Source organism: Euprymna scolopes, chromosome 3 (assembly GCF_053919585.1).
Source record: "Euprymna scolopes isolate OS-2025 chromosome 3, ASM5391958v1, whole genome shotgun sequence".
Classification (NCBI taxonomy): domain Eukaryota; kingdom Metazoa; phylum Mollusca; class Cephalopoda; order Sepiida; family Sepiolidae; genus Euprymna; species Euprymna scolopes.
Window position 1 is genome coordinate 77,367,907 of NC_136484.1, and position 24,435 is coordinate 77,392,341.

Sequence of the window (24,435 nt, forward strand, 5' to 3'; positions counted from 1 at the left end):
CCCAAAAACGAATGCAACACGTGCAGATCCGAAAATGTCGAATAATTAACGTTTCGAAATCGGGCAAATTAAATAGAGAGGCGAACACCATTGTTAAGCCATAGATATTATCATTTAGACGTGATATAAAAAGTTTTAAAAATGAGCGACGGCCTCGAGAATCCGTCGAAAAATAGCCTTTTGAAGGCATACACAAAAAGCGAACACACATACACACATACATTTTCGCTTCTATATACATAGACTACCGAAGGCTACCCGGCGTTACCCGGGTGTTTGGAGGTGTGTGTGGAAACTCCGGGGGTGGGTTTTTTTGAAAAAAAAAGAAGTAAGTATGAGGATCGAATCCCAACCCTTGAGGCAAAGTTGTAAATTAAAGTGTGAAAAAAAAAGTGCAACGTTAACGATTGCCCCACTGCGAGATGCTAATGGAAACACGTTTTAATTTATTTAATTGCTTGGATTTGGCAGGTGCCCGTTTTAATGAGTTAATGAGGTCAAGTTTGACTGCGGGATGGTATCATTTACTGCGGGAACGCTTCCCAAGATTTTATAGGAAAAAGACTAACCCACATGCGGCGAGCAACAAATGTTGAATATTTATCTTCCCGAAATCGAGCAAATTAAATAGACAGGCGAGCTTCATTGTTAACTCTGAGATATTACGATTTATATGTGATATAAAAAGTTTTAAAAAGTTGTGAACCGACCGACCGCTCCTCTGAAAAAATCCTTTTGTAGACATACAGAAAAAGCGAACACACATACATAGATACATACATACATACATGATGATTGCAACGTCTTGTCAGACGAGTGCCACTCCCTCAGACACTGAAAGTTCATGAGCCCGAAAATGACATATAGTCCTGCCGGCGAATTCACATGCTCAAGCAGACATGACACTAAAGACGGTCATTGGTATACATACATATATATATACAAGGACGCACACATACATATATATCTGTGTGATATGTGTATATATGTATATACACATATCACACAGATATATACATGCATACATACACAATACACATTACGCACACATACATATACATACACACACATGCAAACATACACAAGATGGTCATTGGTATACATACATATAAATATATACATGCATACATACATACATGTCTATAAGCATACGCTCATATATACACATATGCATACACAATGCATAATACATAAACACACATATACATACCTACATGCATGCATACACATATGCATACATATACATACATATACACACATATATACAAATACATGCATGCATATACTTACACATAAACATACATATACGTACACATATGCACATATGTATGCATACACTTACTTACATATACATACACATACATATATATGTATTCATACACATACACACATACATGCACATATACACATACATATACATACACACATGCATACATACACATACACATATATGTATATACACACATACATGCATACAAACATATATAAATGTATATACATACACACACAAACATATATACATACAGACACATATACATACATATACACATAGATATAAATACATATAAACACACATGTACATATATAAATATGCATACACATATAAATATACATACACATATACATACATAGATACATATAATGATGGCAGATTAATTGTTACATGCATCCAGCATTTCAGGAGTACACACGTCGCAGCTTTTTTTATCGTCACAGAACTTTTTTTTTTAATAGACAAATGCCTGAGGGAGCATCTATACAAAGATGATGTTACAGAGTTTTAGCTTTGTACGACAGCTAAATCTCTCTCTCGGTTCAAAATGTTGACATCCAGCAACAAGCAAGAGCAAGATAGCCAGCAACAAGTCAACCAGCTTAATGCGGGTATTGGTCTCCCGCTTTGTTGTTGTTTTTTTTAATCAGAGATCCGCTTCTCCCAGAGGCGCTGCCCTCACCACGCCCCACGGGAGCCCTCTCCATCCCACACACACATGGAAACGAACAAATGCATACATACAGATGTATGCCAACATACATATGCATGCGCACACACATGCAAACATGCACACATAGTAGCACACAAATATGCATATGCATACATATGCATATAAATACGCACACATAATACACATGAAGGAATATTCCAAAAGTCTTAAATACTCAATGATCAGGACGACGATGATGGTGATGGGCACGATAAAAAAAATGGCACAGATTTACATCTTGTTCTTATTTTTACAAAAATGTTTCGCTATAAGACTATTACTTTTGAAGTAGAAAATGATGATGATGTGGACAATTTCACACATTTCACAAATAAAATCGACGACGAGTCAAATGTAAACACAGTCCAACCAACATATATTAAAGACGCTTACTCTTTTTTTTTTCAAATAAAAAGTTTGGTTGAAACTAACAATTTTGGGTAGTAAATTATGATGATATGGACAAATTCACACATTATTTCACAAATAAAATCAACGACGATGGGTCAAATGTAAATACATACATACATGCATTTTCGCTTTTATATTTATAGAAGATAAAAAAATTAAGATCGGCGGATTTATAGACACACACAACATGATAGAAATCTGAATAAATTTCATATTAAACGTTGTTTTCATTATAGAATCAAAATGTCACTCATTTCCATTCGGAATTTAAATAATCACTGGTTCGCTAAAATTTAAAAAAAATAAAAAATTACCTAAATAATAAATCAAATAAGTAGATGAAAAGAGAATTAAAAAAATGATTAAATTGAATAGATAAAATAGATAAATAAGTATATGAATGCAAATGTCTATGTTAACAGCGATGATATTATGAAACCCTACGCGTAAATCCTCTTTGCTTTACCATTTATTAGATTAAATTAATTTCTTAACGCGTTGCTATGACAACGCACAAATTATAAACATTGAGTAGTAAGAGAAATATTACCTATCAATCCATTAAACGAAAATAAAATGCGTATGGGTATGATTACAAAATCATTGCGATTATTCTTAACTAGCATTTCAGCTCGGCGTTGCCCGGGTGTTTGGAGGTGTATGTTGAGCAAAAAAAAGAGGTCAATTTTTTTAACTTTGGCCCCTATTATGACCTTTAACATTTATTGATTTTGGGCTCAAATCAAGTTATTAAGTTAGAGCTATGTCCAAGGAATTTATATCTAAAGTTCCACGTGTTTAGACCAAAAATTGGCGGAGGAGTTTGGTAAAGTTCTCAAAAGTCAAATCATTGAACTTTGACCCCTTAACAGACAAATTTCTGGCCGAAAACCGATCACAAAGATTTTCCCAAATCTCCGTACCCTGTATATCAAATTTCGAGTCTGTAGGCTGAAAATTGACAGAGTTATTGCGTAGGGAAATGTACACAAACACACACACACACACACACACACGTTCACTTTTATAGATATACTACCATTTCAGCCCGGCGTTGCCCGGGTGTTTGGAGGTGTGTGTTGAGCAAAAAAAAAAGTGGTATTAGGAAGTCAGGCTCGAACCTGTACCGCAAAGGAGGAAAAGAACGGGAAAAAACGTGACGTCTTTGCTATTATGACAACCGCCAAACCGGAAGTACCGTATGTTTTAATTAAGGCTAGACAATCGAAAGGAGAAGATGACTTTCGAAAATTTCGGCGAAAAAAGAGACCCCCCCCTGTAGAAAAGGTCCCAGTTGAAGGTGAAGATATTAATGTTTTTAGCCAATTTTCGATATTTGTCGTCTGAAAGGTCGGACTACAAAACGATTCTAATCTAGTAAAAATCCGTCGCCTCTGTCAAAACGTTTAGGCAGACATACATACATACATACATACATACATACATACATACACTTATATATTGGTAACTCAAATTTTCGACCCAAACCGATTAAAAAGCTTGCCCTATCCCTGAATACTCTTTATGTAATTTTCAAATGTTTAGACCAGAAAATGTCTGAGGAATTTTGTAGAGACCGAAGAGATCAATTTTTTTTTAAATTTGACCCCTGTTATGACCCCTTAACATTTATTGTTTTGGGCTCAGATAAAATTATTAAGTTAGATCCATATCCAAGGAACGTATATATAAAATCTCAAGTGTTTAGACACAAAATTAGCGGAGGAGTTTAGTAAAGTTCTCAAAGGTCAAATTGTTGAACTTTGATCCCTTAACAGACAAATTTCTGGCCGAAACAGATTACAAAGAATTTCCCAAATCTCAGTACCCTGTATATCAAATTTCGAGTGTGTAGACTAAAAATTGACAGAGTTATTGTGTAGGGAAATGTACACAGACACACAGACAGACAGACACTTTCACTTTTATAGATACTAGCATTTCAGCCCGGCGTTGGCCGGGTGTTTGGAGGTGTATGTTGAGCAAAAACAAAGTGGTATTAGGAAGGCAGACTCGAACCCGTACCACAAAGGAGGAAAAGAACGTGGGGAAAAAAACGTGACGTCTTTGCTGTTACGACCACCGCCAAATCTGAAGTGACGCAGGTTTAAATTAAGGCTAAACAATCGAAAGGAGAGGCCAATTTTTTATCTAAACATTTGAAATTTTACATAAAGGGTATTCAGAGATAGGACAAGCTTTTTAATCGGTTTGGGTCGAAAATCTGAGCTGCCATGGGTTCAAAGTAAAGTGCAAAAGATTTTACCTTTGCGATGTCTAGCAAACTACTCAGCTTATTTTGGGTCTAAACATTTAAATATTTGTGCATAACGGGTATTCAGACATGCGGCAAGCATCTTAATCAGTTTTGGATAAAAAAAATTTGGCCGCCAAAAGGTCAAAATTAAAAGAGTTGACCTTTGCAGATTCTACAAAATTCCTCCGCCAATTTTAGGTCTAAGCATTTGAAATTTTAGATATAGGTAACTTGGACATGGGTGAAACTTTTATTTTGATTTGAGACCAAAATAATAAATGTTAAGGGGTCAAAATTTGTGTCAAATTTAAAAGAATTTACCTCTACGGTCTCTACAAAATTATTCAGACAATTTTTGATTAAACATTTGAAATTTTACATAAAGTGTATTCACACGTAGGGCAAGTTATAAACAGTAAAAGCTGGATTGAACTTCTAGTATATATATATATATATATATATATATATATATATATATATATATATATATATATATATATATATACATATGTGTGTGTGTGTGTGTGTGTGTGTGTGTGTGTGGATATATGTTTTTCAATTATATTTCACCTTTTATTTATACCAATTCTTAATTTATGAAGCTTAACATAATTACAGAGCATGTAACAGATAAATGATAAAAGTCTATATTCCAAATTTCATGGTTTAGTACTTAAAGGAATGTAAGATGGTCAACTTGTTGAAATTTGGAATATAGACTTTCATCATTTATCTCATGCTGCAGAAATTCCTCTCTGATGCCATATAAAAATTCAATTCATCCAACTTAATAGCTAATATATTATGTAACTTTCGAACACCATTATAGGCAGAGTCAGTTGTGATAATAAAATGCTACATTGCATCCGACGAGCAACACCATCACAATTGTAACATCTTTAGAGGAAGGAGTTACTACTTTTCTCTCTAACTATTTAGTCCTAATATTGCTACCAATTGTCATCTGGACCAATTATACATTTTTCAAAGATACTTGGCTTATAGATACAAGCTTGCCAAAGTCCGTCTGTTCTGATTTGCTGAGCGCTGAAAATTCTCATATTCCGGAATTCAATTCTTATAAATAAACGAACAGTTACTAAATTAAAACATGGCGTCACATTAAAACATGGCGTCATACATGTCACATGCTTTTCGCACGGCGTCAAATTCATGCTTAGATTATTACAGTCGTGTTTGTGTGTGTGCGTGTGTTTGTGTGTGCTTGTGTGTGTAAGATACTTATCACTCTAATACTTGCTTTAACTAAACTGAGCCACAGCAACGCATAGCTGGGTACAGCTATTTAAATATATAATATTAACGTTCGGGCAGTAGTCATTGTATAAAAAGAGCTAAAGAACAATAAGCTAAAGTTATTTTTATCTTTGATTTATAATTCGTAGATTTTAATAATAAAAATGATGCTTATGCACTTATGTTACCATGCTATTTTTTAAATCGTATTAACAAATTATTACAGTTGTGTGTGTGCACGCGCGCGCGCGCGCGCGTGTGTGTGTGTGTGTGTGTGTGTGTGTGTGTGTGATACAAATCACTCTAATACTTGGTTTAAATAAACCGAGCCACAACAACGTGTGGCCGGGTACAATAAGTTTGTAATATATATATATATATATATATATATATATATATATATATATATATATATATATATATATATATATATATACTAACAGTACCCGTATACTGGCATTGCCCGATGGAAGTTTGACACAAAGCTCTGGCTTCAGATCTGGTAAAGCACCCCCAGTGAAAAAAATAAACTACGGTTGTTAGTGAGGATCATTGTCGGCCCTGAAAATAATGGGAACTGGTGACCATGGCCAAAATGAAATCAACTGGCTTCCACTGTCGAGTATTGTCTGGCAGTGACTGATAGTGGAAGCTACTGACTGTCATTGTCAGTACTAGTGGTTTTGTGCGATTACTTGCTAGTACTGGTGTTTATTGGTGGGCACTAGCTGCTTTTGCAACTGGCAGTCACTGGCGGCCACGATCAGTTCGGCTTCCATTGGACTGTTACGAACTGAAATGATCTATCTTCAAGTGTCGAGCATTGTTGGGCACTGATGGATAGTGGATGCCTGTGGTAGGCACTGATAGTCGCTGACGATTAGTGCTGTTTTAAGGCGGTTGTTTGCGTTTATTGGTGGACTCTTGCTACTTTCACAACTGTCACTACAAGTTCACTGTCGGTTATGACCAGTGTTGGCCCCCATTGAACTACTCCGATATGAAATTGCCTGTCTTCACTAGCGAGCAGTTGTAGTCAGTATTTGTTTAAGGCTGTTAGTTGCGTTTATTGGCTGGCACTAGTTTCCTCTGTAAGTATGGCCATTGACCAGTATCGGGCTCCATTGGACCGCCCTGAATTGAAATTGCATGTTTTCAATTGTTGTGCACTGTCATCTATCAGAGATAATGTCATCCAGTGGCGGGTACTACTAGTCACTGGAACTTATGACGGTGATTGGCAATAATTGGTGATATATATATATGTGTGTGTGTGTGTGTGTGTGTGTGTGTGTGTGTGTGTGTGTGTGTGTGTGTGTGTGTGTGTAAGTTACATTTTAATGAATGTTACATTACCAACATATATGTGCTGAAGTCGGAGACATAACTATATTGAGCTTGTTATTTGTAACAATTTAAACTATACTAATGGACATATGATATGTGTATATTTATTTATATAAACTCAAGATTATTATGTAACTATAGATATATATGTATGTGTGTGTGTTTATTTAATATGGTTAGAAATTTAAAAATTAAACAGAAATGCAAATACTCCAACTCAACAATAAATAAAATAAATAAAACCTTTTTTTAAAATGCGTAATGATCCTAATTTAATAGTTCTAACAAAACTATGAGCATTTATAGCATTACAACTCATAAAAATTTAATTATGAATGGACTGATAAAAATCTTGGAGAGATTATATGCTATAAATTCATCAGCTTTGAATATATGTTTTAAATTTGATATACATCATAATATTGAAATATATACCATTGAGTGTCCAAAGATTATATTAAAGGTCTACAAGCCAAACTTTAATAATGAACCCACCATTAGTAATCTCTCCTTGTTTTAAACACAGGATCAATTAGTAAAAGATGTTAGATATAATACTGCCAAAAATGAAACATAAAGTAACTCATAATTTATGGTTATATTCTGAAGAGGTATTTTGCTGGTTTTATGCACTGCCCAAAAGTAAAGATAAATTTATGTTTGATATCAAGTTCCTCGGAAGATAGCACATAATAAGGCTTTAGCACTAACAAAAGTTGAGACAAATATTACCTAACTTGAAATTTACACAGTAAAATTAGCTAGACGAACATTAAGTGCAGTAATAAATAGGGGCCTAAAATTTGATATTTCTATGGGTATCTGACTCTGCACGCGTAACAGACTTGGTAAGTCTTTACATTTTTAAAGAAATCGGTAGAAAGGTACCAAGTATAAGATGGGTCTCTATGGAGATGGCGTGCTGTTTGTTTTTGGGTTTTTTTATAACCGGAGATAGAAATTATGAAATGGTATGGTTCGATCCGCCTTACAGCGCACACATCCAAAAGAAATCAAAGGAATTTATCACATTTTTGAAATAGCCATTTATTAAAATGCGATTAAATTCTCATTCTTAACAACTACTAAGTTAGCGAAAAATATAATAAGTTCTAACAGTGTAAAAATAGATAAGGAAATTAAGAAATGTGGGTCAGACGTCATATAGAATACTGAAGATGAGACACTTTGTAACTGCAGGAATACTAATGATTATCTTTGGAAGGCAAATGCCTTATTTCAGACATAGTATACAAATGTGAAGTTATTGGGAATAATAAAACCAAAACATACGTATGGTTCACAAAATGTCAGTTCAAGAATAGATTCCGTAGCCATAAATTATCCTTAAAAATACCTATGAAAAAAACAGCATCTTTGGCTAAATGGGTAAGGGGAACTATGTAAAAATAACATTGTATACAAATCGAAATGGTCTATATTAGGAAGTGCTAGAAAATACATACCAAGTAAATCTGAGCGTTGCAAACTTTGCGCTCTCGGATCATATATAATAATGTCTGGGGATAATTTACTAAATAAAAGACAAAAGGTGGTCCAAAATTGTTTGCATTGAACTAGGTATACTTTATTTCCGCTAAAATGAAAGTATTAGTGTAAATCGATGATTTATATGTACTGGGTTTCGTCTATAAAAACATTTTGAGGGGGTGAAAGTTGAAATACAGAGATAAACGGGTCTAATGAAATAATCCAAATATAATAATTAGCATGATTTGTACTACATCTTTCATTATCATAGTTAAAATTCATAAAATAAAATTAAATAATAACTTATTGATTACTAATACGAATAATAATAATAATAATAATAATAATAATAATAATAATAATAATAATAATAATAATAATGATTATTATTACGTATGTGTATGTACATATATTTTCTATCTATATGTATATGTGTATATGTGTATATGTATATATGTGCATAGATTTGCACGTGTAATGTTTATTTAGCAAAAATCTATCAGTTAATTTACTTTAGATATAAGGAAATAATTAAGTTTATTTCTATTGTTGGAGTAATGTCCCTTACATTGTATTTTAGAAAATGTAAAGTTTGGAATAAACAAATCTTTCTTAATGTGAACTCACTATAAAACATTAGACAATATATGTTTATTCGAATGGAGTTTTGTTTTTAATAGATACGTATTTTATCTTCGGATTACATAGCACTAAAAACAAATTTAAAAAAATTAAAAATCGTAAGAGTATAGGTAAATTAATATGGCATATCATAGTTTCGTCTTTAAAAAGTAATAAGTTAGTTTCGTAGTAAATAATCCTGAGGTATTCATTGTACATATTATTCGAGCTAGCATGTTTAAGAAAATAAACATTAATCGTTTGGAATATTAATGATAAAATAATAAATGTTTAGTGTAAATCAAAACCACAAGGAAAATTATTGAATAGTAAAATAAAAAAAATAGTTCTTGCTTAAATTTTAAAAGAGCGACAATTACGAAACACACGATGTCATTTTATTCTACATAATTTTTTCGGTTTGACGAATGTCGTGTTCAATTTTTTCTTTCTTTCTGATGAGTCTGCGATGAGTAATTCTTGTATTGACATATAAATAACTAATTAGTTCTACGTAACGAAATAGTTGCTGTAAAAACATGGAAGTTTTGACATTTTGAAATAAGAAAAAATAAAAGGATAAATAAAACCTTTGAATTTGGAATGTAGTTGTTTTGTGTTATATATATATATATATATATATATATATATATATATATATATATATATATATATATATATATAATTACTAAATACCTACAAACACTAGTGTTTCATCCTTTCGGGAACCATCAGTGCGGGGTGTCACGATTAACACCAGTCGATAGATCCGAACCAGGCGACAGAAACCATCTCTGGCTTCATTAGCAAGACCCTTATCCATTCGGCTACCGTTAACCGCAAGAAATGCTGTTGAATTTAAACGTTTATTTTTTAAATGCTTTTTAACGTCTGTCAGAGTGGTCTAATCTATATGATGATTTGCGCGTTAGAGCTAAATTGACCGGCTTTAATTGAACTGAAAGTGCTCAACAATCAGTAACGAGTTCCTTATATATATATATATATATATATATATATATATATATATATAGTCTAACCGTAAATCTGTTTGTGCATCTTTATAAAGTTGCGTAATTTCTCGTACTAACCGTGAGATTCTCTTTTCAAATTAACATAGCAGAGGCACCCTATGTCCTAAAGTTAACTAATTAATTAACTATTATTTTGTTGTTTATTTTTTATTCGGTGATTGCTTGAATTTTTATGTATGCATACTTTGCTTTTAAAATAACGCGTAATACTGTTTGCAAATTAGAATAAATTCATTAGAATAAATGCCAAGAATTCCTGATCAAATGCTAATTTCTGCTTTAGTGCTTCTGAAGGACTGACTCGATTTTCAACGAGTTACACTCTAATTCTAAATTATAAGTTATAAACAGACCCCTATCTTCCACATCTCGCACGCAAACAGTCACCTTTTCTGTTTTCAATATATCAGTTTTGGTCTTTCTCGGGTGAAAGCTTAAATGTGGCGAAAATTTTTTCAGCTTTATCACCCATGCATTCATGCAATATACCAAAGTGTTCACTTGACAAAGGCTTAATTTCTCATCAAGTCTGGACACTGTTTGGTAACAGTTGAATCGTTGAATTCATCTTTCCCATAACTCGGATTGATAGAACAAAAAGGGTGCTGTATGTACTCAGTATGATCAGTGATGTAACATCACTGATCATACTGAGTATGGAATTTTACTTATTTACATATTTTTATCTGGAAAATAGGACAAGACATAGCGTCTCGGTTGAGACCAAAATGGCTGACTGCTGAGTTTCATTTTATTTATGTTGGGCGAGAGTTTACATTAAACACGTTAAACACGTTAAACAAAGGGAAGCAACTCCCACTGGTACAGGATGACTGCTAACATAACAGTTGATTTTCGTATTATTACAATTGAGAAGGTATAAATCCACAAGACCCCCTCCCTTCCCTATAGGTACGTATAAAAAAGTAACTTAATGCATACAATGGATTTAAAATAGGCATTGCGTTTGGACATTAAATAACTTAAAATGCTGATTGCCATTGTCAAAACAAATCAAAGGCATTTTTCCCAATTGATATGATTGGAAACTAATTATGCGTGTGGATCTTTTCTATTCAACAACTTTGCTAGTTCGCTTCTTTCATCTGCAAATGACATTTCACGGATCGATTTTATCTGAAAATCCGGCGTTTGTTCGTTTCTAATCAAGTACACGACTAATTCAACAATTAACACATGTGCATTGTTGAAAATTTTATTAACTGGTAATTTAAATACACGAACGATTAAAGCCGAAAATTAGATTCTATTAACTTTTTAATTTGTTTGTGCATTAAAATCACTGTTTTCGGATTTTTTTTTTTTTTTTTTTTTCAGACAACGAAGTACTACCAATTTACGTTTATAAACATGACTGGACAAGAAAAGCTGTGATCGGTGGTTATATCTACAGAGGAACACGGCAACCGTGGTTAAATGGACAATACATATTCGCCGACTTTTTAAGCCTGTGAGTATTCTTTCATCGCCATGATTTATACTATTTCTGCGGTGGCATCATGGGGAGACATAAGGGAACATGTAATGGATGACGCTACGGACTAAAGAATCGACTAAATTGAGTTCAAATCGTGTTGTATCCACGGTACTTAATAACATTCTAATATTATTTCAAGAGGTATGAAAACCTCCTTCTAAATATGGCACATACTTAGCAGCCATAAACAGTGACGATGTGATTTGGTTGCACGAAGATCAACCAGCCTCCAAGGCGTATTAATTGAAACAGAACTTTTGAAGGACTACTTCCAAAGGATTTGCAAGCCAGACAGAACTTCCAGACACGCACGAAAAAAAAAAACATCATATCTTCTGCCTCAATTACCTTGACGTCGAGCAATGCTATCTTCACTTGAAGATATGTTTAAGGCTTTCAGCAGCTAAATTTATTACTCTTAAACTTTCGGCAACCTACAGGCAATAGTGTAGGCAATTTAAATAAATGCATATTGTAGGTTTTATTATTATTATTATTATTATTATTATTATTATTATTATTATTATTATTATTATTATTATTATTATTGTTATCATTATTATTATTATTATTATTATTATTATTATTATTGATTATTATTATTGATTATTATTATTATTGCTATTATTATTGTTATTATTATTATTATTGTTATTATTATTATTGTTATTATTATTATTATTATTGATTATTATTATTATTATTATTATTATTATTATCATTATTATTATTATTATTATTATTATTATTATTGATTATTATTATTGTTATTATTATTATTATTATTATTATTATTATTGTTGATTATTATTATTATTATTATTATTATTATTATTGATTATTATTATTATTATTATTATTATTATTATTGATTATTATTATTATTATTATTATTATTATTGATTATTATTATTATTATTATTATTATTATTATTGATTATTATTAGTATTGATTATTATTATTATTATTGATTATTATTATTATTATTATTGTTATCATTATTATTATTATTATTATTATTATTATTGATTATTACTATTATTATTATTGATTATTATTATTATTATTATTATTGATTATTATTATTATTATTATTATTGTTATCATTATTATTATTATTATTATTGATTATTATTATTATTATTATTATTGTTGTTGATTATTATTATTATTATTATTATTGATTATTATTATTGTTATTATTATTATTATTATTGTTGATTATTATTATTATTATTATTATTATTATTATTGATTATTATTATTATTATTATTATTATTATTATTATTATTATTGATTATTATTATTATTATTATTATTATTATTATTGATTATTATTATTATTATTATTATTATTGATTATTATTATTATTATTATTATTATTATTATTATTATTATTATTATTATTGATTATACATGGTGGAACGATAAATTTGTCGCCCTCAAGAAAACAACACTACAGTTTTATTTTTAAACTTTTATTGAAAAAAAAAATAAATTCCGGTAACTAGATCATGTAGTAAAGCTGACATCTTCAGCCTCAATCACTGCTTCGATACGGGTCCAGAAATGAGAGCATGACTTTTTCACAAGTGCAGGGGCTCAGCAGACTGTAGCGATCAGGCTCGTGTTAGTATTATTTGAGGTCATGTTGGTGATGTTCTCGACTTATAATCAAACGAAGTAGTTCAGCAGGTTCAGGTCGGGGGAGGAGGGGGCAAGTGAGAGAAAGGTACAAAGTCGTAGCACTCCTTCTGAAGCCAAGCTTGGCTCTCTTTGGACTTGTGGTATGTCAGCGCAGAGTCCTGCTGCTACACCCAGAATCTGCCAGCAGCCACCTGATTGCACCAGCAGCCACACTCTTCAGCATATCCAGGTACACTTTGGTGTTGACTTTCAAGCCGACTTCGAAGATGTGAGGTAGCATAATGTGGACCTCACTTGAAACAACACCAAAGACCATAACTGTGGCCGGAAACTTCGTTGAGCTGTGCCCACAAGCGTTGAACGGTCCGGATTTGCATTTTTAGGGTGCTGGCAATGGTCCTATTATCATAACTTGGATCGGTAGAGAGCATGAGTTGTACAGCGGCGCATCTCCTATATCGTTTGTTGAACATTGTATCACTTTCAGACATGATAGAATGCTCTTATCAATCTTGAAGTTTGTAAACAGATGGCTAACTAGTAGATGGTCTGCAAAAAAAAAAAAAAAAAAAAAAACAGTTTTCATCAAACTAAAATGGAATCATGGCGTCTTTTCTAGGGCAACAATGATATCGTTCCATCCTGTAACCATATCGTCTTCTTACTTGGATGAGTTTTTTATTTCCACATCTCTGGCAAGTTCTGTGTATCTGCTTCATTTTTCTGCTTTCTTGACATTCACTCTTGGAACTGCTGAGACGGTGAAATTTACGATATAGCAATATCCGTTCTGTTTGCTTGAATAAGATTTTCTGTTTGTACATCTATGTCCCAGATGATTTAGTGAGTTTCATTTTCTAATATTCTCACTGGTTTATGCCTGTATTATTTGTCTGCATATTCAAAGTGAATGTGTTTGCATAGTTCCGAGTGAACTCTCTTCTCACGTTGTATCATATGTTTTGTATTATTTTGTATCTCTTTTACTAAATTCATTTATGATGTGATTTTCCGTTTCGTCTATTTGTTCATAAAGTCTATATTACTGCTTTCCTCGTTTTTTTTTTTTTTTCTATGTTAGCTTTTACAGAGTTCGTTCTAGTCGCCTTGTTCTGTGTAGTTTTCAGTCACGAATCCGTTTTTCTGTTTGTTTTTTTCTTTTTGTTGGGTATTAATTTTTTTGTCAGTCTTATAAAATCGTCCACGTTGCTGCATCTCTTCCCATTTTTCTCTTCTCCCAGTTTTATCTTCAGTTTCATTGCATTGTTACTGGTCATTAGTTTCCTGGTTTTATGCTTCAGATGCGCGAGTCTTTTTGTGTTTTTCTTTTCGTCCAACCTATTAATAATATCTTACTATGGCATTGCCTTTTCGTTATCTTTTTGCATTAATTTAGTTCCTCCTTTGGTTATCCACTCTGTCTGCTTTTATGTTAGCCTTTCATACAAATTTATGAATTTCTTAAAGTAGCATGCATGTATCCGTCATGGCCTTGCTTTAAAAAAAATTCAGCTTTACAGAATTTCTGTTATTGTCGTATCCCTTTATCCATATATTTTCCCAGTCGTTCTGTCGTTCTGTCCTTCCGCCATTCATATTTTAGTAAAACTGACTTTCATTGTTTTCGCAAGTTCTATTACTTTTGTTTTGTTAAGATTTGTATCTTTATCTTTGCAGGCATCCATTCTATGCTAGTATTTTTTTTGTGTTTCTAGTTTAGATTTTCTATTTCTTTATCAGTCATTTATTATTATTGTTATTGCTGTTGTTGTTGATGATGATGATGATGATGATGATGATGATGATGATGATGATGTCTGTTTATTTTTCAGAGAGTTATTTCGATTGCAAGAGAATACCAACAATAATTGGAAAGCAGCAGCTCTTCCCTACTGTTCGCCATCTCAGTGTGAAGAACCCCAAAAGCGAAGTCATTTGATGCAATACATTTTATCATTTGGAGAAGATTTAAAAGGTATAATCGATACATTTTAGAAAATTCATTAACATTCACATTGTTTTTTTTTGGGGGGGGGGGGTATTTATTCATATTCGTCTCTTAATGTTATGTTTTATCTGAAGTGTGTTAGTTTATCAAAGAAAAATACATTTAAAAAGATGACATTTAAAACAAAGATGCATATACGAAATTTAACATTAAAATTGAATTAAAACGGGATTTAGAATTCTTTATTAGAAAAGTGATTAGAACTTTTGGATAATTTATTTGCAAATCATATCGTATCGGGCGGATTGTCCAAATTGACTCTTTTCCTCGACAGGTCTCTATATTCCATGACCTTAGGAAGATCTTTAAGTTGTAAGTGTTTTCTGCCAATAATTTTGTGTATGTCTTGACAGGTCTTCCTACTTTAGAAGTTCTGTGTTTAGGATCTCACAGTAGCACATCATTGACGACCTCATCTTTTCTTCTCTAGCAAATGCCCGGCATATCGCATTCTTTTCCTCTTATTACTGAAGAGATCCTGGGCGATCGACCATACGGACGGTTAATGGTTGTGTGTGCTTTCCAGTTTAAGTTTAAAACTGCCCGGAGCATTCTAGTACAAGTTCCATTTAACTTACTTTCAAGTTTGTTTTTTTTACTGAGAGTCCATGTTGGTGAATCATAAAACAGCACTGTCTTCATTTCGGTTATAAAACAATGTTTTTCTTCATCTGTTCCAAAAGTGCCGACTGAAAGTTATATGGAAAAAAATAATTGAAAATATTTTTAGATAATTGCTCAAATTGAGATTGTCGGACTTCCTCATCTTGGTTGTTATTGTCACAACGTTTCGGCCGTTTTGCCCTCCGTCAGGTGTTTTGTATCGAACTGGGGAACCGTTTGTTAGGAGTCTCGAACCCAACCCTTTATTATTATTACGGGGGTACCGTGTTCGGACTCCAGCTAGGCTTTGGGATATAGTTGCTGATTCTCTGTTTTGAATGTTACTTTTTCACTGTCTTCGTTCAGGATTGAACTCAGCACCTTTGGGTAACTGTAAACTTTGATACAACGTCTAGGACCACTCGGCCATATGCCACTAGGACAATTCTTAGTTGGTTTTTGTTTATGTTAAACCTATGTTGTTATTCAAGGTTTTCTCTCTCTATCAGAGGTGTCAAAATTGCATTCAGCTCTATGCTTGGTTTGCTCAGTAGGTTGTTATGTCCGAGCATGTGAGCTGTTTCTTTAAGTTTTCTCACTTTCCAGTGGGTCTCTCTGTTTATTATTTTTACTTCATCCCATAGGGGGCGATGGTCCCCCCTCTCCATCCAGACATGGTTGGCTATACCCGATTTTTCCGTCTCCCCTTTAGTTACCGCTTTTCGGTGTTCTTCTACCTCCTAACAAACGGTTCCCCAGTTCGATACAAAACACCTGACGAAGGCCGGAGGGCAAAACGGCCGAAACGTTGTGACAATAACAACCAAGATGAGGAAGTCAGTCCGACAATCTCAATCAATGAAAACACCTCATCTCAAAAATACAGACAATTACTATAATTGCTCAAAGTTGTCAGGATTTCGTTTAATTTAGTATGTAGTTTTAGAAATATATGGGGTTAGGGTTAGACATGACAAGGAGAAAGAAAACATAAAATAACTGATGAAATTGAAGCACTTTCCTATAATATATACCGGAAACAAAGAGAGAAAAGGGATATATTGTTGCAAATAATTTGTAATGCAGAACTATGTCTATAATTTCGTTTAAATAACGTTCTTTTTAAGTATTTTCATATAATTTTATGAAGATATTTGGCTGATGATAAAATGGCTTAATGGTGGCTGTTGTTCTGTATCTCCTTATGACTTTTCTATACGTGCTGAACGTCTATAGGAGCAGTCAGGAGCCAGATCGGACAGTTTTGTTCGTATGAAAGCCAGGAGAAAAAGAGAGCAATTTATTCAAACGCATGCGGCTCCTTGGCCACTTTAGTTCCACTAAGCGTACTGTGTTCTTTTCCTGGTCCATGAGAGGCATCGTTACAAATGGAGATTTTAAAAGAGGCGTGACCCTAGTGTCTTTTTTAAATGCAGTAACATTTTATATGAGTTCAATAAAAACAACTACAATCAAATTATTTTCAGTATAAAACAATAATGCATATAATGAGAACATACCTGTTTTAGATGCGTCCTTGAATTAGTGTAAGAGGCTTTGTTCGTCAGTCTGTTCTCCATTTTGAAATAGTATTTCTATTGCAAAACGCTCAATTTCAAAGGGCGCAACTTATTTTAGTTACATCCAAGCATTTTTATACGAGACTGTCTGTCGTTCTGTTTGTCACGCTTACGTTTGAAGTAGTACTTGACTGGACACATTGGATATCTGGGAACATAGATAGTCATCCATAACACCAAATGAAAAGGTGAAAGTGTCCTAGAAAATGCAAACAGTAGAACCCCGAGACATGGTTGCCTAGGATACGGTTTTACAGGTTCCGATTTGGAATACGATGTTTTCCGGGCCCTTGTTACGGTATTTTCCCGTCTTATAGTGTTTATACAACAAGAGCATCAGACCAGACATTGCAATATTGAATAAACATAGAGGGTAGTTTTCTGTATGTATGTATGCATGTATGTATGTATGTATGTATGTATGTATGTATGCAAATACATGCATACATACATACATAGACGATGTGGACGAGTGTTAAAAGCACACAGATGTCTTAGCGTAATACTGTGTTTCTCCCAGACAAATGAATCCCACGTGCACGTCATGACCACTGCCACGCAGACGGGGCTCTGATGAACAGCGAGTACCCTGCGCCGAATAACTGAACCTCCACTGCTTTGTAGGTCAATGTTCTTTTTACCAAAGGCTAAGGGTGATGTAACCCTGACAGAAACCTCCAGAGGAGCTTAGGCCCTGTCAACTGTGGCATACATGACCCACCGGCGTGTGGAGTATGTTCTGGTGTCCAGCAACCTAAGTCCCAGTCATGGATCAAATGGCATCAACCACGTTTTGGCCAACTAATACTCTGGCCGGCTTTGGGTAGTATTAATACCACTATCTTTAGACAATGCTCACCTTGAACTGCAGAGATTCAACGTTTCTATCCACTGCACCACGAGTCCCGAATCTGACGAAATCGAGAGGCATATTTGCCGAAATGTTGTGAAAACAAGATGATAATAGTCCGCAAATAGATAAATATCAGTTCATTATTGTTCATAAGGTGTTTTCATTGTTATTGTGACAGACGACATACTATAATTAAAATGTCATGGTAGATCGCATGGTTGAATGTCAAAATGGTGGTACACGTTATATTACAATTAAAATATTGTACTAAACGGTTTATCAAAATTGAAGCATTGCAGTAAACTGTATTATTGCAGTTGAGATATTATGGAAGATATCACAATACTATGTAAAACAAAATATTATGCCACAATAACAGATCGCATATTACTATATGAAAAGTGTGGAGTGTATTCTAACAAAATCCTCTGTAAAAAAACAAATCTTGGTTATTTTCAGGAGAACTCTACCTCTTGGTCACAACAGATTTATCCGGGACAAAATCTACGGGAGGTGTTTTTCGTCTGACGTCACAAATTAGGTAACCTTTTTGTTGTGTGTTTCAAGAGAAAATTCTTGTGCATGAGAGGGTAAACATGTGAAAAATAAGTTTCAAATTGATTGGTTCTAAAGTGTCTGGTGTGCTGTGGTTTGGTGTTAGGCCAAGAAAGCCCCGTGTGTGAGAGAGGTGTAAGAATTGGTATGAACGACATGAGATGGGCGTGATGGTTTTAATTAAGAACTACTCTAGTCCAGATTTACTTGCTTACCCACGAGGGCAGAGTTAGACACAAGGTATGTTTTAATGTAGGCAAAATCCAGGCCCGAAAATGGTCACTCTAAATTAGAATAAAAATTGAAATTGCCTTAATCTGGAAGGATCTTTCCCTCATTGACAAAAGACAAAATATTTTGAAATATTTACTACACAAAATATGAAAAAATTACATTTTAACATTTGAAAAAATAGGTACAAGGCCATTCAAAAGTGTGAGACAATGGATATTGTTGGTCAATCTTTTGTCACCATGACTAGAAAATATCTATCTTACTCTTAACTAGAATCACCAGTCACCATAATACCACATTTACTCTAGGATTCTAGGGCTGTCCTACTTAAAATTTCCAAAATCGTTAAAAAAAAAACTTTTATTGCAAATAAATACGTTTATATGAAATTATTTCATTAGTGAGAATCGTGGAATGGGGTAAAAACAAAGAATAAAGGCCGAGAAAACGACTTTCGTCGTCAGTTGATGCTGTTTTCATTTTCTAAATGTTCTTGGAGCTTAAAGGAGAACAAAATCGCTGTTCTTTACAGCGTCATTGACTTGGTGGATCTAAAGTGCCTGTCATGATACACTGTGGTCAAAACGTGGTGCTAAAGTAACTCCTAGGGAATCATTTGACAAATGATTCCCTAGGAGTTACTTAGCACAACTCCAACTAGATGATGTTGTAGTTCAAAACTTTTGAAAAGGGAAGTGAACGGTCTTGTCCAGCAACGATGAAGAGAATAGCATGATGTCCTTTCATGTGGACCAAATACAAAAGATATGTTTGTGTAAATAATTATATTTTCAGTGAGCCCCAATAACAAATAATATAATTGAATAGGATGAACAGGGGTTGTTTCCTCTGCGTCTGTACCTACATCTATGCATGCCAAACCATTCGACTATCATCAAAACAGAAAAACAATAAAATACACATCAGGTGTGCTTGAAAGCCAAATCACAAGGCAATATTACGAAAATAAACAAATATTTTATTTGTTTGAAATTTATAAATTTCAAACAAATAAAATATTTGTTTATTTTGTTTATTTGTTTATTGTGTAATATTTGTTTATTTGTTGTTTTATTCAAATTAAATCAACGTTTCTATAACGGAACTCACACCCCCTGACATATTTATTTTTTACTCTTTTTTTCTCAAATCTTCGTAATTTACGGAAATTATGACCCAGTAGCCAGTAGTCAGTGTGTTTGTATGTTTACATGTTCAGCTAAAAGTGAAAAGATACAAAACGAACCATCAAAAAATTGTCTGGACTTATCCAAAATTTAGTTGGCCAAAACGTCGTGAAAATTCATTCTGTGAGGGTCAATTAGACCAGGTTTTATCATGGTGTCAGCTTTTCGGCTATTTTCCATGTTATTAAGGAGAGGTGAGGAACTTATCATTTTCAATGGTGAGGAATTGACTGGGCGGAGGAATTGACTGGCTGGGTGGGGAGTGAAGAAGGAAGAAAAAGGCAGAGAGGCAAAGAGATGGAAGTTTTCATAGTAAGATGTTGCACACTTTTTTATTTTTTCTATTTTGATTTTATGGTTCCGGCTAATGCCAAGTAGCCTTGCTAGTATTTGTTGAATTTTGAACTTGTGTCTGTTTGTCTTTCTATGATCTCGTTAATATAGCATTGATAAAACTAGTTTCCCCATAAAATACCAACTTCCCCATTATTAGTATTCATACAATTTCAACAGACATTTTAAAATCATTTATTGCTTTTTCTCTTGTGTTATTTACTTTTAGAAACCACAGCCAGCGTCTCTTTGTCACGTTGTCTACCCTTCTTGGCTCTGGAGTCGTCCTGAACGTTGTAGCGTGACACTAAACAAAACCAACTCTGACTTTTTGTTCTTCTATTAAAATGTCATATTGGAAAAGAAAAGAACTTGATCGTTATCAGGCAAACGAAGAAATAGCCCATCCTTAACGAGACAGCCCTAAAAAATGTCCAATATGTTACAAGTTTTGCCATAAAAAAAGGTTTCACATTCAAACTCTATTTGTATCTTCTTAAAAAAATGGACAACGTTATCAAACATTCCACGACTATTATTTTTCAAAACTTGTTTATGGTGGGTCGATAATTTTGAATATTCAAACTATTGTTCTCATCTTGAATGTTATTCTAAGAACGATTCGCCCGATGTAACCTCTGGCCTGCTTCGAGTGCATCTTGAATCTATATGTAAGTCTTAATTATATTTTTAATATCGACTTTACTGAAGATTGAACTTTCAACTTCTTGGCGAATAAAGTACTAAAGTAATAATCATTACTAATCCCCAGTGCAGACGATACTAAGAATACAATTGCGAATTACTTAAGATTTCTACTCAGTCATGGTTGATGGAATGACAGTAGTCTATATCCATGGATAAAATAAGTGTTCGGTTCGAAAATCCGTGCAGATTCTCGAATTCGACAAAATACACCCAAAAAAGATCAGAGGTTACGTTGGCCGAAACGTTGAGAATTACATCCATAATGAGAACAGTAGTCTGAATAATCCAAATAATAGAAATTCCCGAATATTATTCAATTGACGTTGACATATTTTATTTCAATAAAAAATATGGAACAAGCAGACATCTCTAAAGCAAAACGAAAACAAAGCTGATAGTCAGTTGTTGAAAGTGACAACGAACATGCTTTTCTGATTACTAAACGATTTCGAGTTGTGAGAAAACAGCACGAAACATTCGTCATGTGTGAAAAAAGAAATGTTATCAACTTTTGATGCCATTATCAGACGAATAATAGGAATGGTTGGACCAAATAAGATTACATTCTAAAATCAAGAATCACTTTTTTTTTTGACATCGATTATTTAAATTGTAAGCAAAGCTACAGTTACAGAAAGTGTAAGTCGGATTATTTCTAACATGCAAAATTATCTTGTCTTTCCAAGTCAGACCCAAATAGCATTTAAGCTGACAAATAAAATTTTGCTTCTGGTTAACCAATTCTTATTTGTTAATGTTATGCAGTGTTATTAGCAAGATGATTACGTTCTTAGCTCGAATTTATTCAAGAATAATTTATTCCAGGCCAGACGATTGCTAATATTAATCATTTTTAAATAACCACCTCAGAATAAAAATCATCAAGGGAGATACTTTGTTTTACAAAGCTTTTAAACTGTCATTTCATAAGTAATTTATACTTAGAATAAAGTTTATTATCATAGTGCCTTTTTATTCTTAGACAAAATTATTTATCAGAGAATCTTTTATAGAAAAGAACAAAAATTGTTATTCGCTATTTTGATTCTCTGAACTGTCCCAAGTTTCTAATTTGTTATTTAATCAATTTGAGGCGAAAATTTGTTTTCATTCCAAGCATGCCTAACTTGTTGTCAACATAAAAACTTGCACATCACTTATCAAACGCATTTTTAAATGAAGGTAGTTATACGAGATTAAACATGTACTTAATTCTACTTAAATCAATCCAAATAAATAAGCTAGGTAGTGATGTGAATATGTTTAGTTCAACAAAAGAATGAGATTAAATAAGCATCGATTTACAATTCAACTTAAATGTGTCAAATGTAAATTGAACTTTTTGTTTTTTCAAATGGAATTTTGGCATCAGAAATTGTTACTTGCTTCAGACGATTAAACAAGTAAAATTGAAATAAATAAAAAAAAATTAAAAAATTATTCAAAAATACGTTATTTTTTTATAAGTGCAATATTGTTTGTTGTACAGATACATATTTTAGACAAAATCGAGATTTGTACGGTGAGCAAATGACACCATAATACTTGATTTTGAATTTAATTCTAGGAATCACTTTTTATGCGCCAATTTAAATGCTTCAAAATCACGTTTCCTGTATGTAAGAAGCAATTTAGAAGGGGTGTGAATATGCAACACATTGTTATATACAAAACTGAGCAATGGAAAGCAAGAAATTGACAAACGAAAGGGGTTAAGTTTAAACGTTTATTTAAAGTTTAAACGATCGTGAAACGAACTGTTTGGCGTGTCAGAATATCTTAACGGCGGCAGTGGCGGTGGTGGCGCGTCGGTATGAAAGCTGGTCGGAGGTTGATATGACTCGGCGGCGATTTAAATTGGTCCGGCTGGGTGAGGGCGGTGATGGCAGGAATGTGGCTTAGCACGTGCGGCGATCCTTAATAGCTGGTGTCGTTAGGAGGGTAGTCTTCGGGGCTTGTATTAGAATCACGGGTGAGATGGCGGCGGCGGTGCTTGCTGTGCGTAGTAGCAAGGGGTTAACTGCTACTGGCTGTTGAACGGAGTGAAGTTCACAACTCGGCTCACATGGGTCTATCTGCCTGTTTGTCGAGAAGGCTGACGCTTTTATAGTCACGACGCGGACGTAGGTGAAGGCAAAGATAGTTTTGATCACTGGTTTGCGTTTTGCTTTTTAATTGTGTTTGTTTTTCGTGATTTAATGTGTTGTAGAGAATCGTTTCTTTGATGTATGTATGCATGTGTTATATCGATTTAAAGCTAAGAAAGTTGTGAATGTAATCGAGTCGGTGTTGTATTGTTGCAGTGTTTCGTGAAATAGATATTCGTGTTTATATGCTGCAGGAGTTGCGTTTACTGCGATGTTTGTGTCTTGCATTTTGGTTTTTCTTTTGGTGTACGGCCTTCTCTGGCGGTTTTCTTTGTTGAAGTGATGTGCGAGCTATTCTATTGATGTGTGTACATGAAAAGTTAGTGTCGCTGCTCCTGTTGGTTTATTCATGTAAATATGGAGAGGTATGCGATATAACATGTATAATGAGTATAGTAACAGAAGTCATGTCTGGCTTCATTAGCAAGGATCCAATCCGTTCGGCTACCGTCAAGCACGAGAAATACAGTTGAGATTTAAATATTTATTCTTTTTAAATGCTTTTAACGTCAGTCAGAGTGATCTAATCAATATACGACGATCTGCGCATATGAGCTAAGTTGACCGACTTATTTTAAATGAAAGTGCTCAACGACGGGAAACAAGTTTGTTAAAGGGGCTGCATGATTATGTACTATAATAATTATTAAATAGCTACATACATACATATATATAT

The 24,435-nt window shown here is 33.4% G+C and overlaps 1 protein-coding gene across 2 annotated transcripts in view; it reads left to right on the top strand.

Annotated features, from left to right (window-relative positions):
* The window catches only part of LOC145256368 (HHIP-like protein 2), a 207,643-nt gene extending 184,581 nt beyond the window's left edge, over positions 1 to 23,062 (top strand). The window contains exons 5-8 of one of the 2 annotated variants that reach the window (XM_080115196.1): positions 11,742 to 11,874; positions 15,384 to 15,526; positions 19,055 to 19,136; positions 21,134 to 23,062. In XM_080115196.1, the coding sequence (XP_079971322.1) occupies positions 11,742 to 11,874; positions 15,384 to 15,526; positions 19,055 to 19,136; positions 21,134 to 21,209 (434 nt within the window). In that variant the 3' untranslated portion in view covers positions 21,210 to 23,062. The remainder of the gene's footprint in view (positions 1 to 11,741; positions 11,875 to 15,383; positions 15,527 to 19,054; positions 19,137 to 21,133) is intronic. The other variant, XM_080115203.1, reaches the window with a different exon arrangement.
* The last annotated feature ends 1,373 nt before the right edge of the window (positions 23,063 to 24,435 follow it).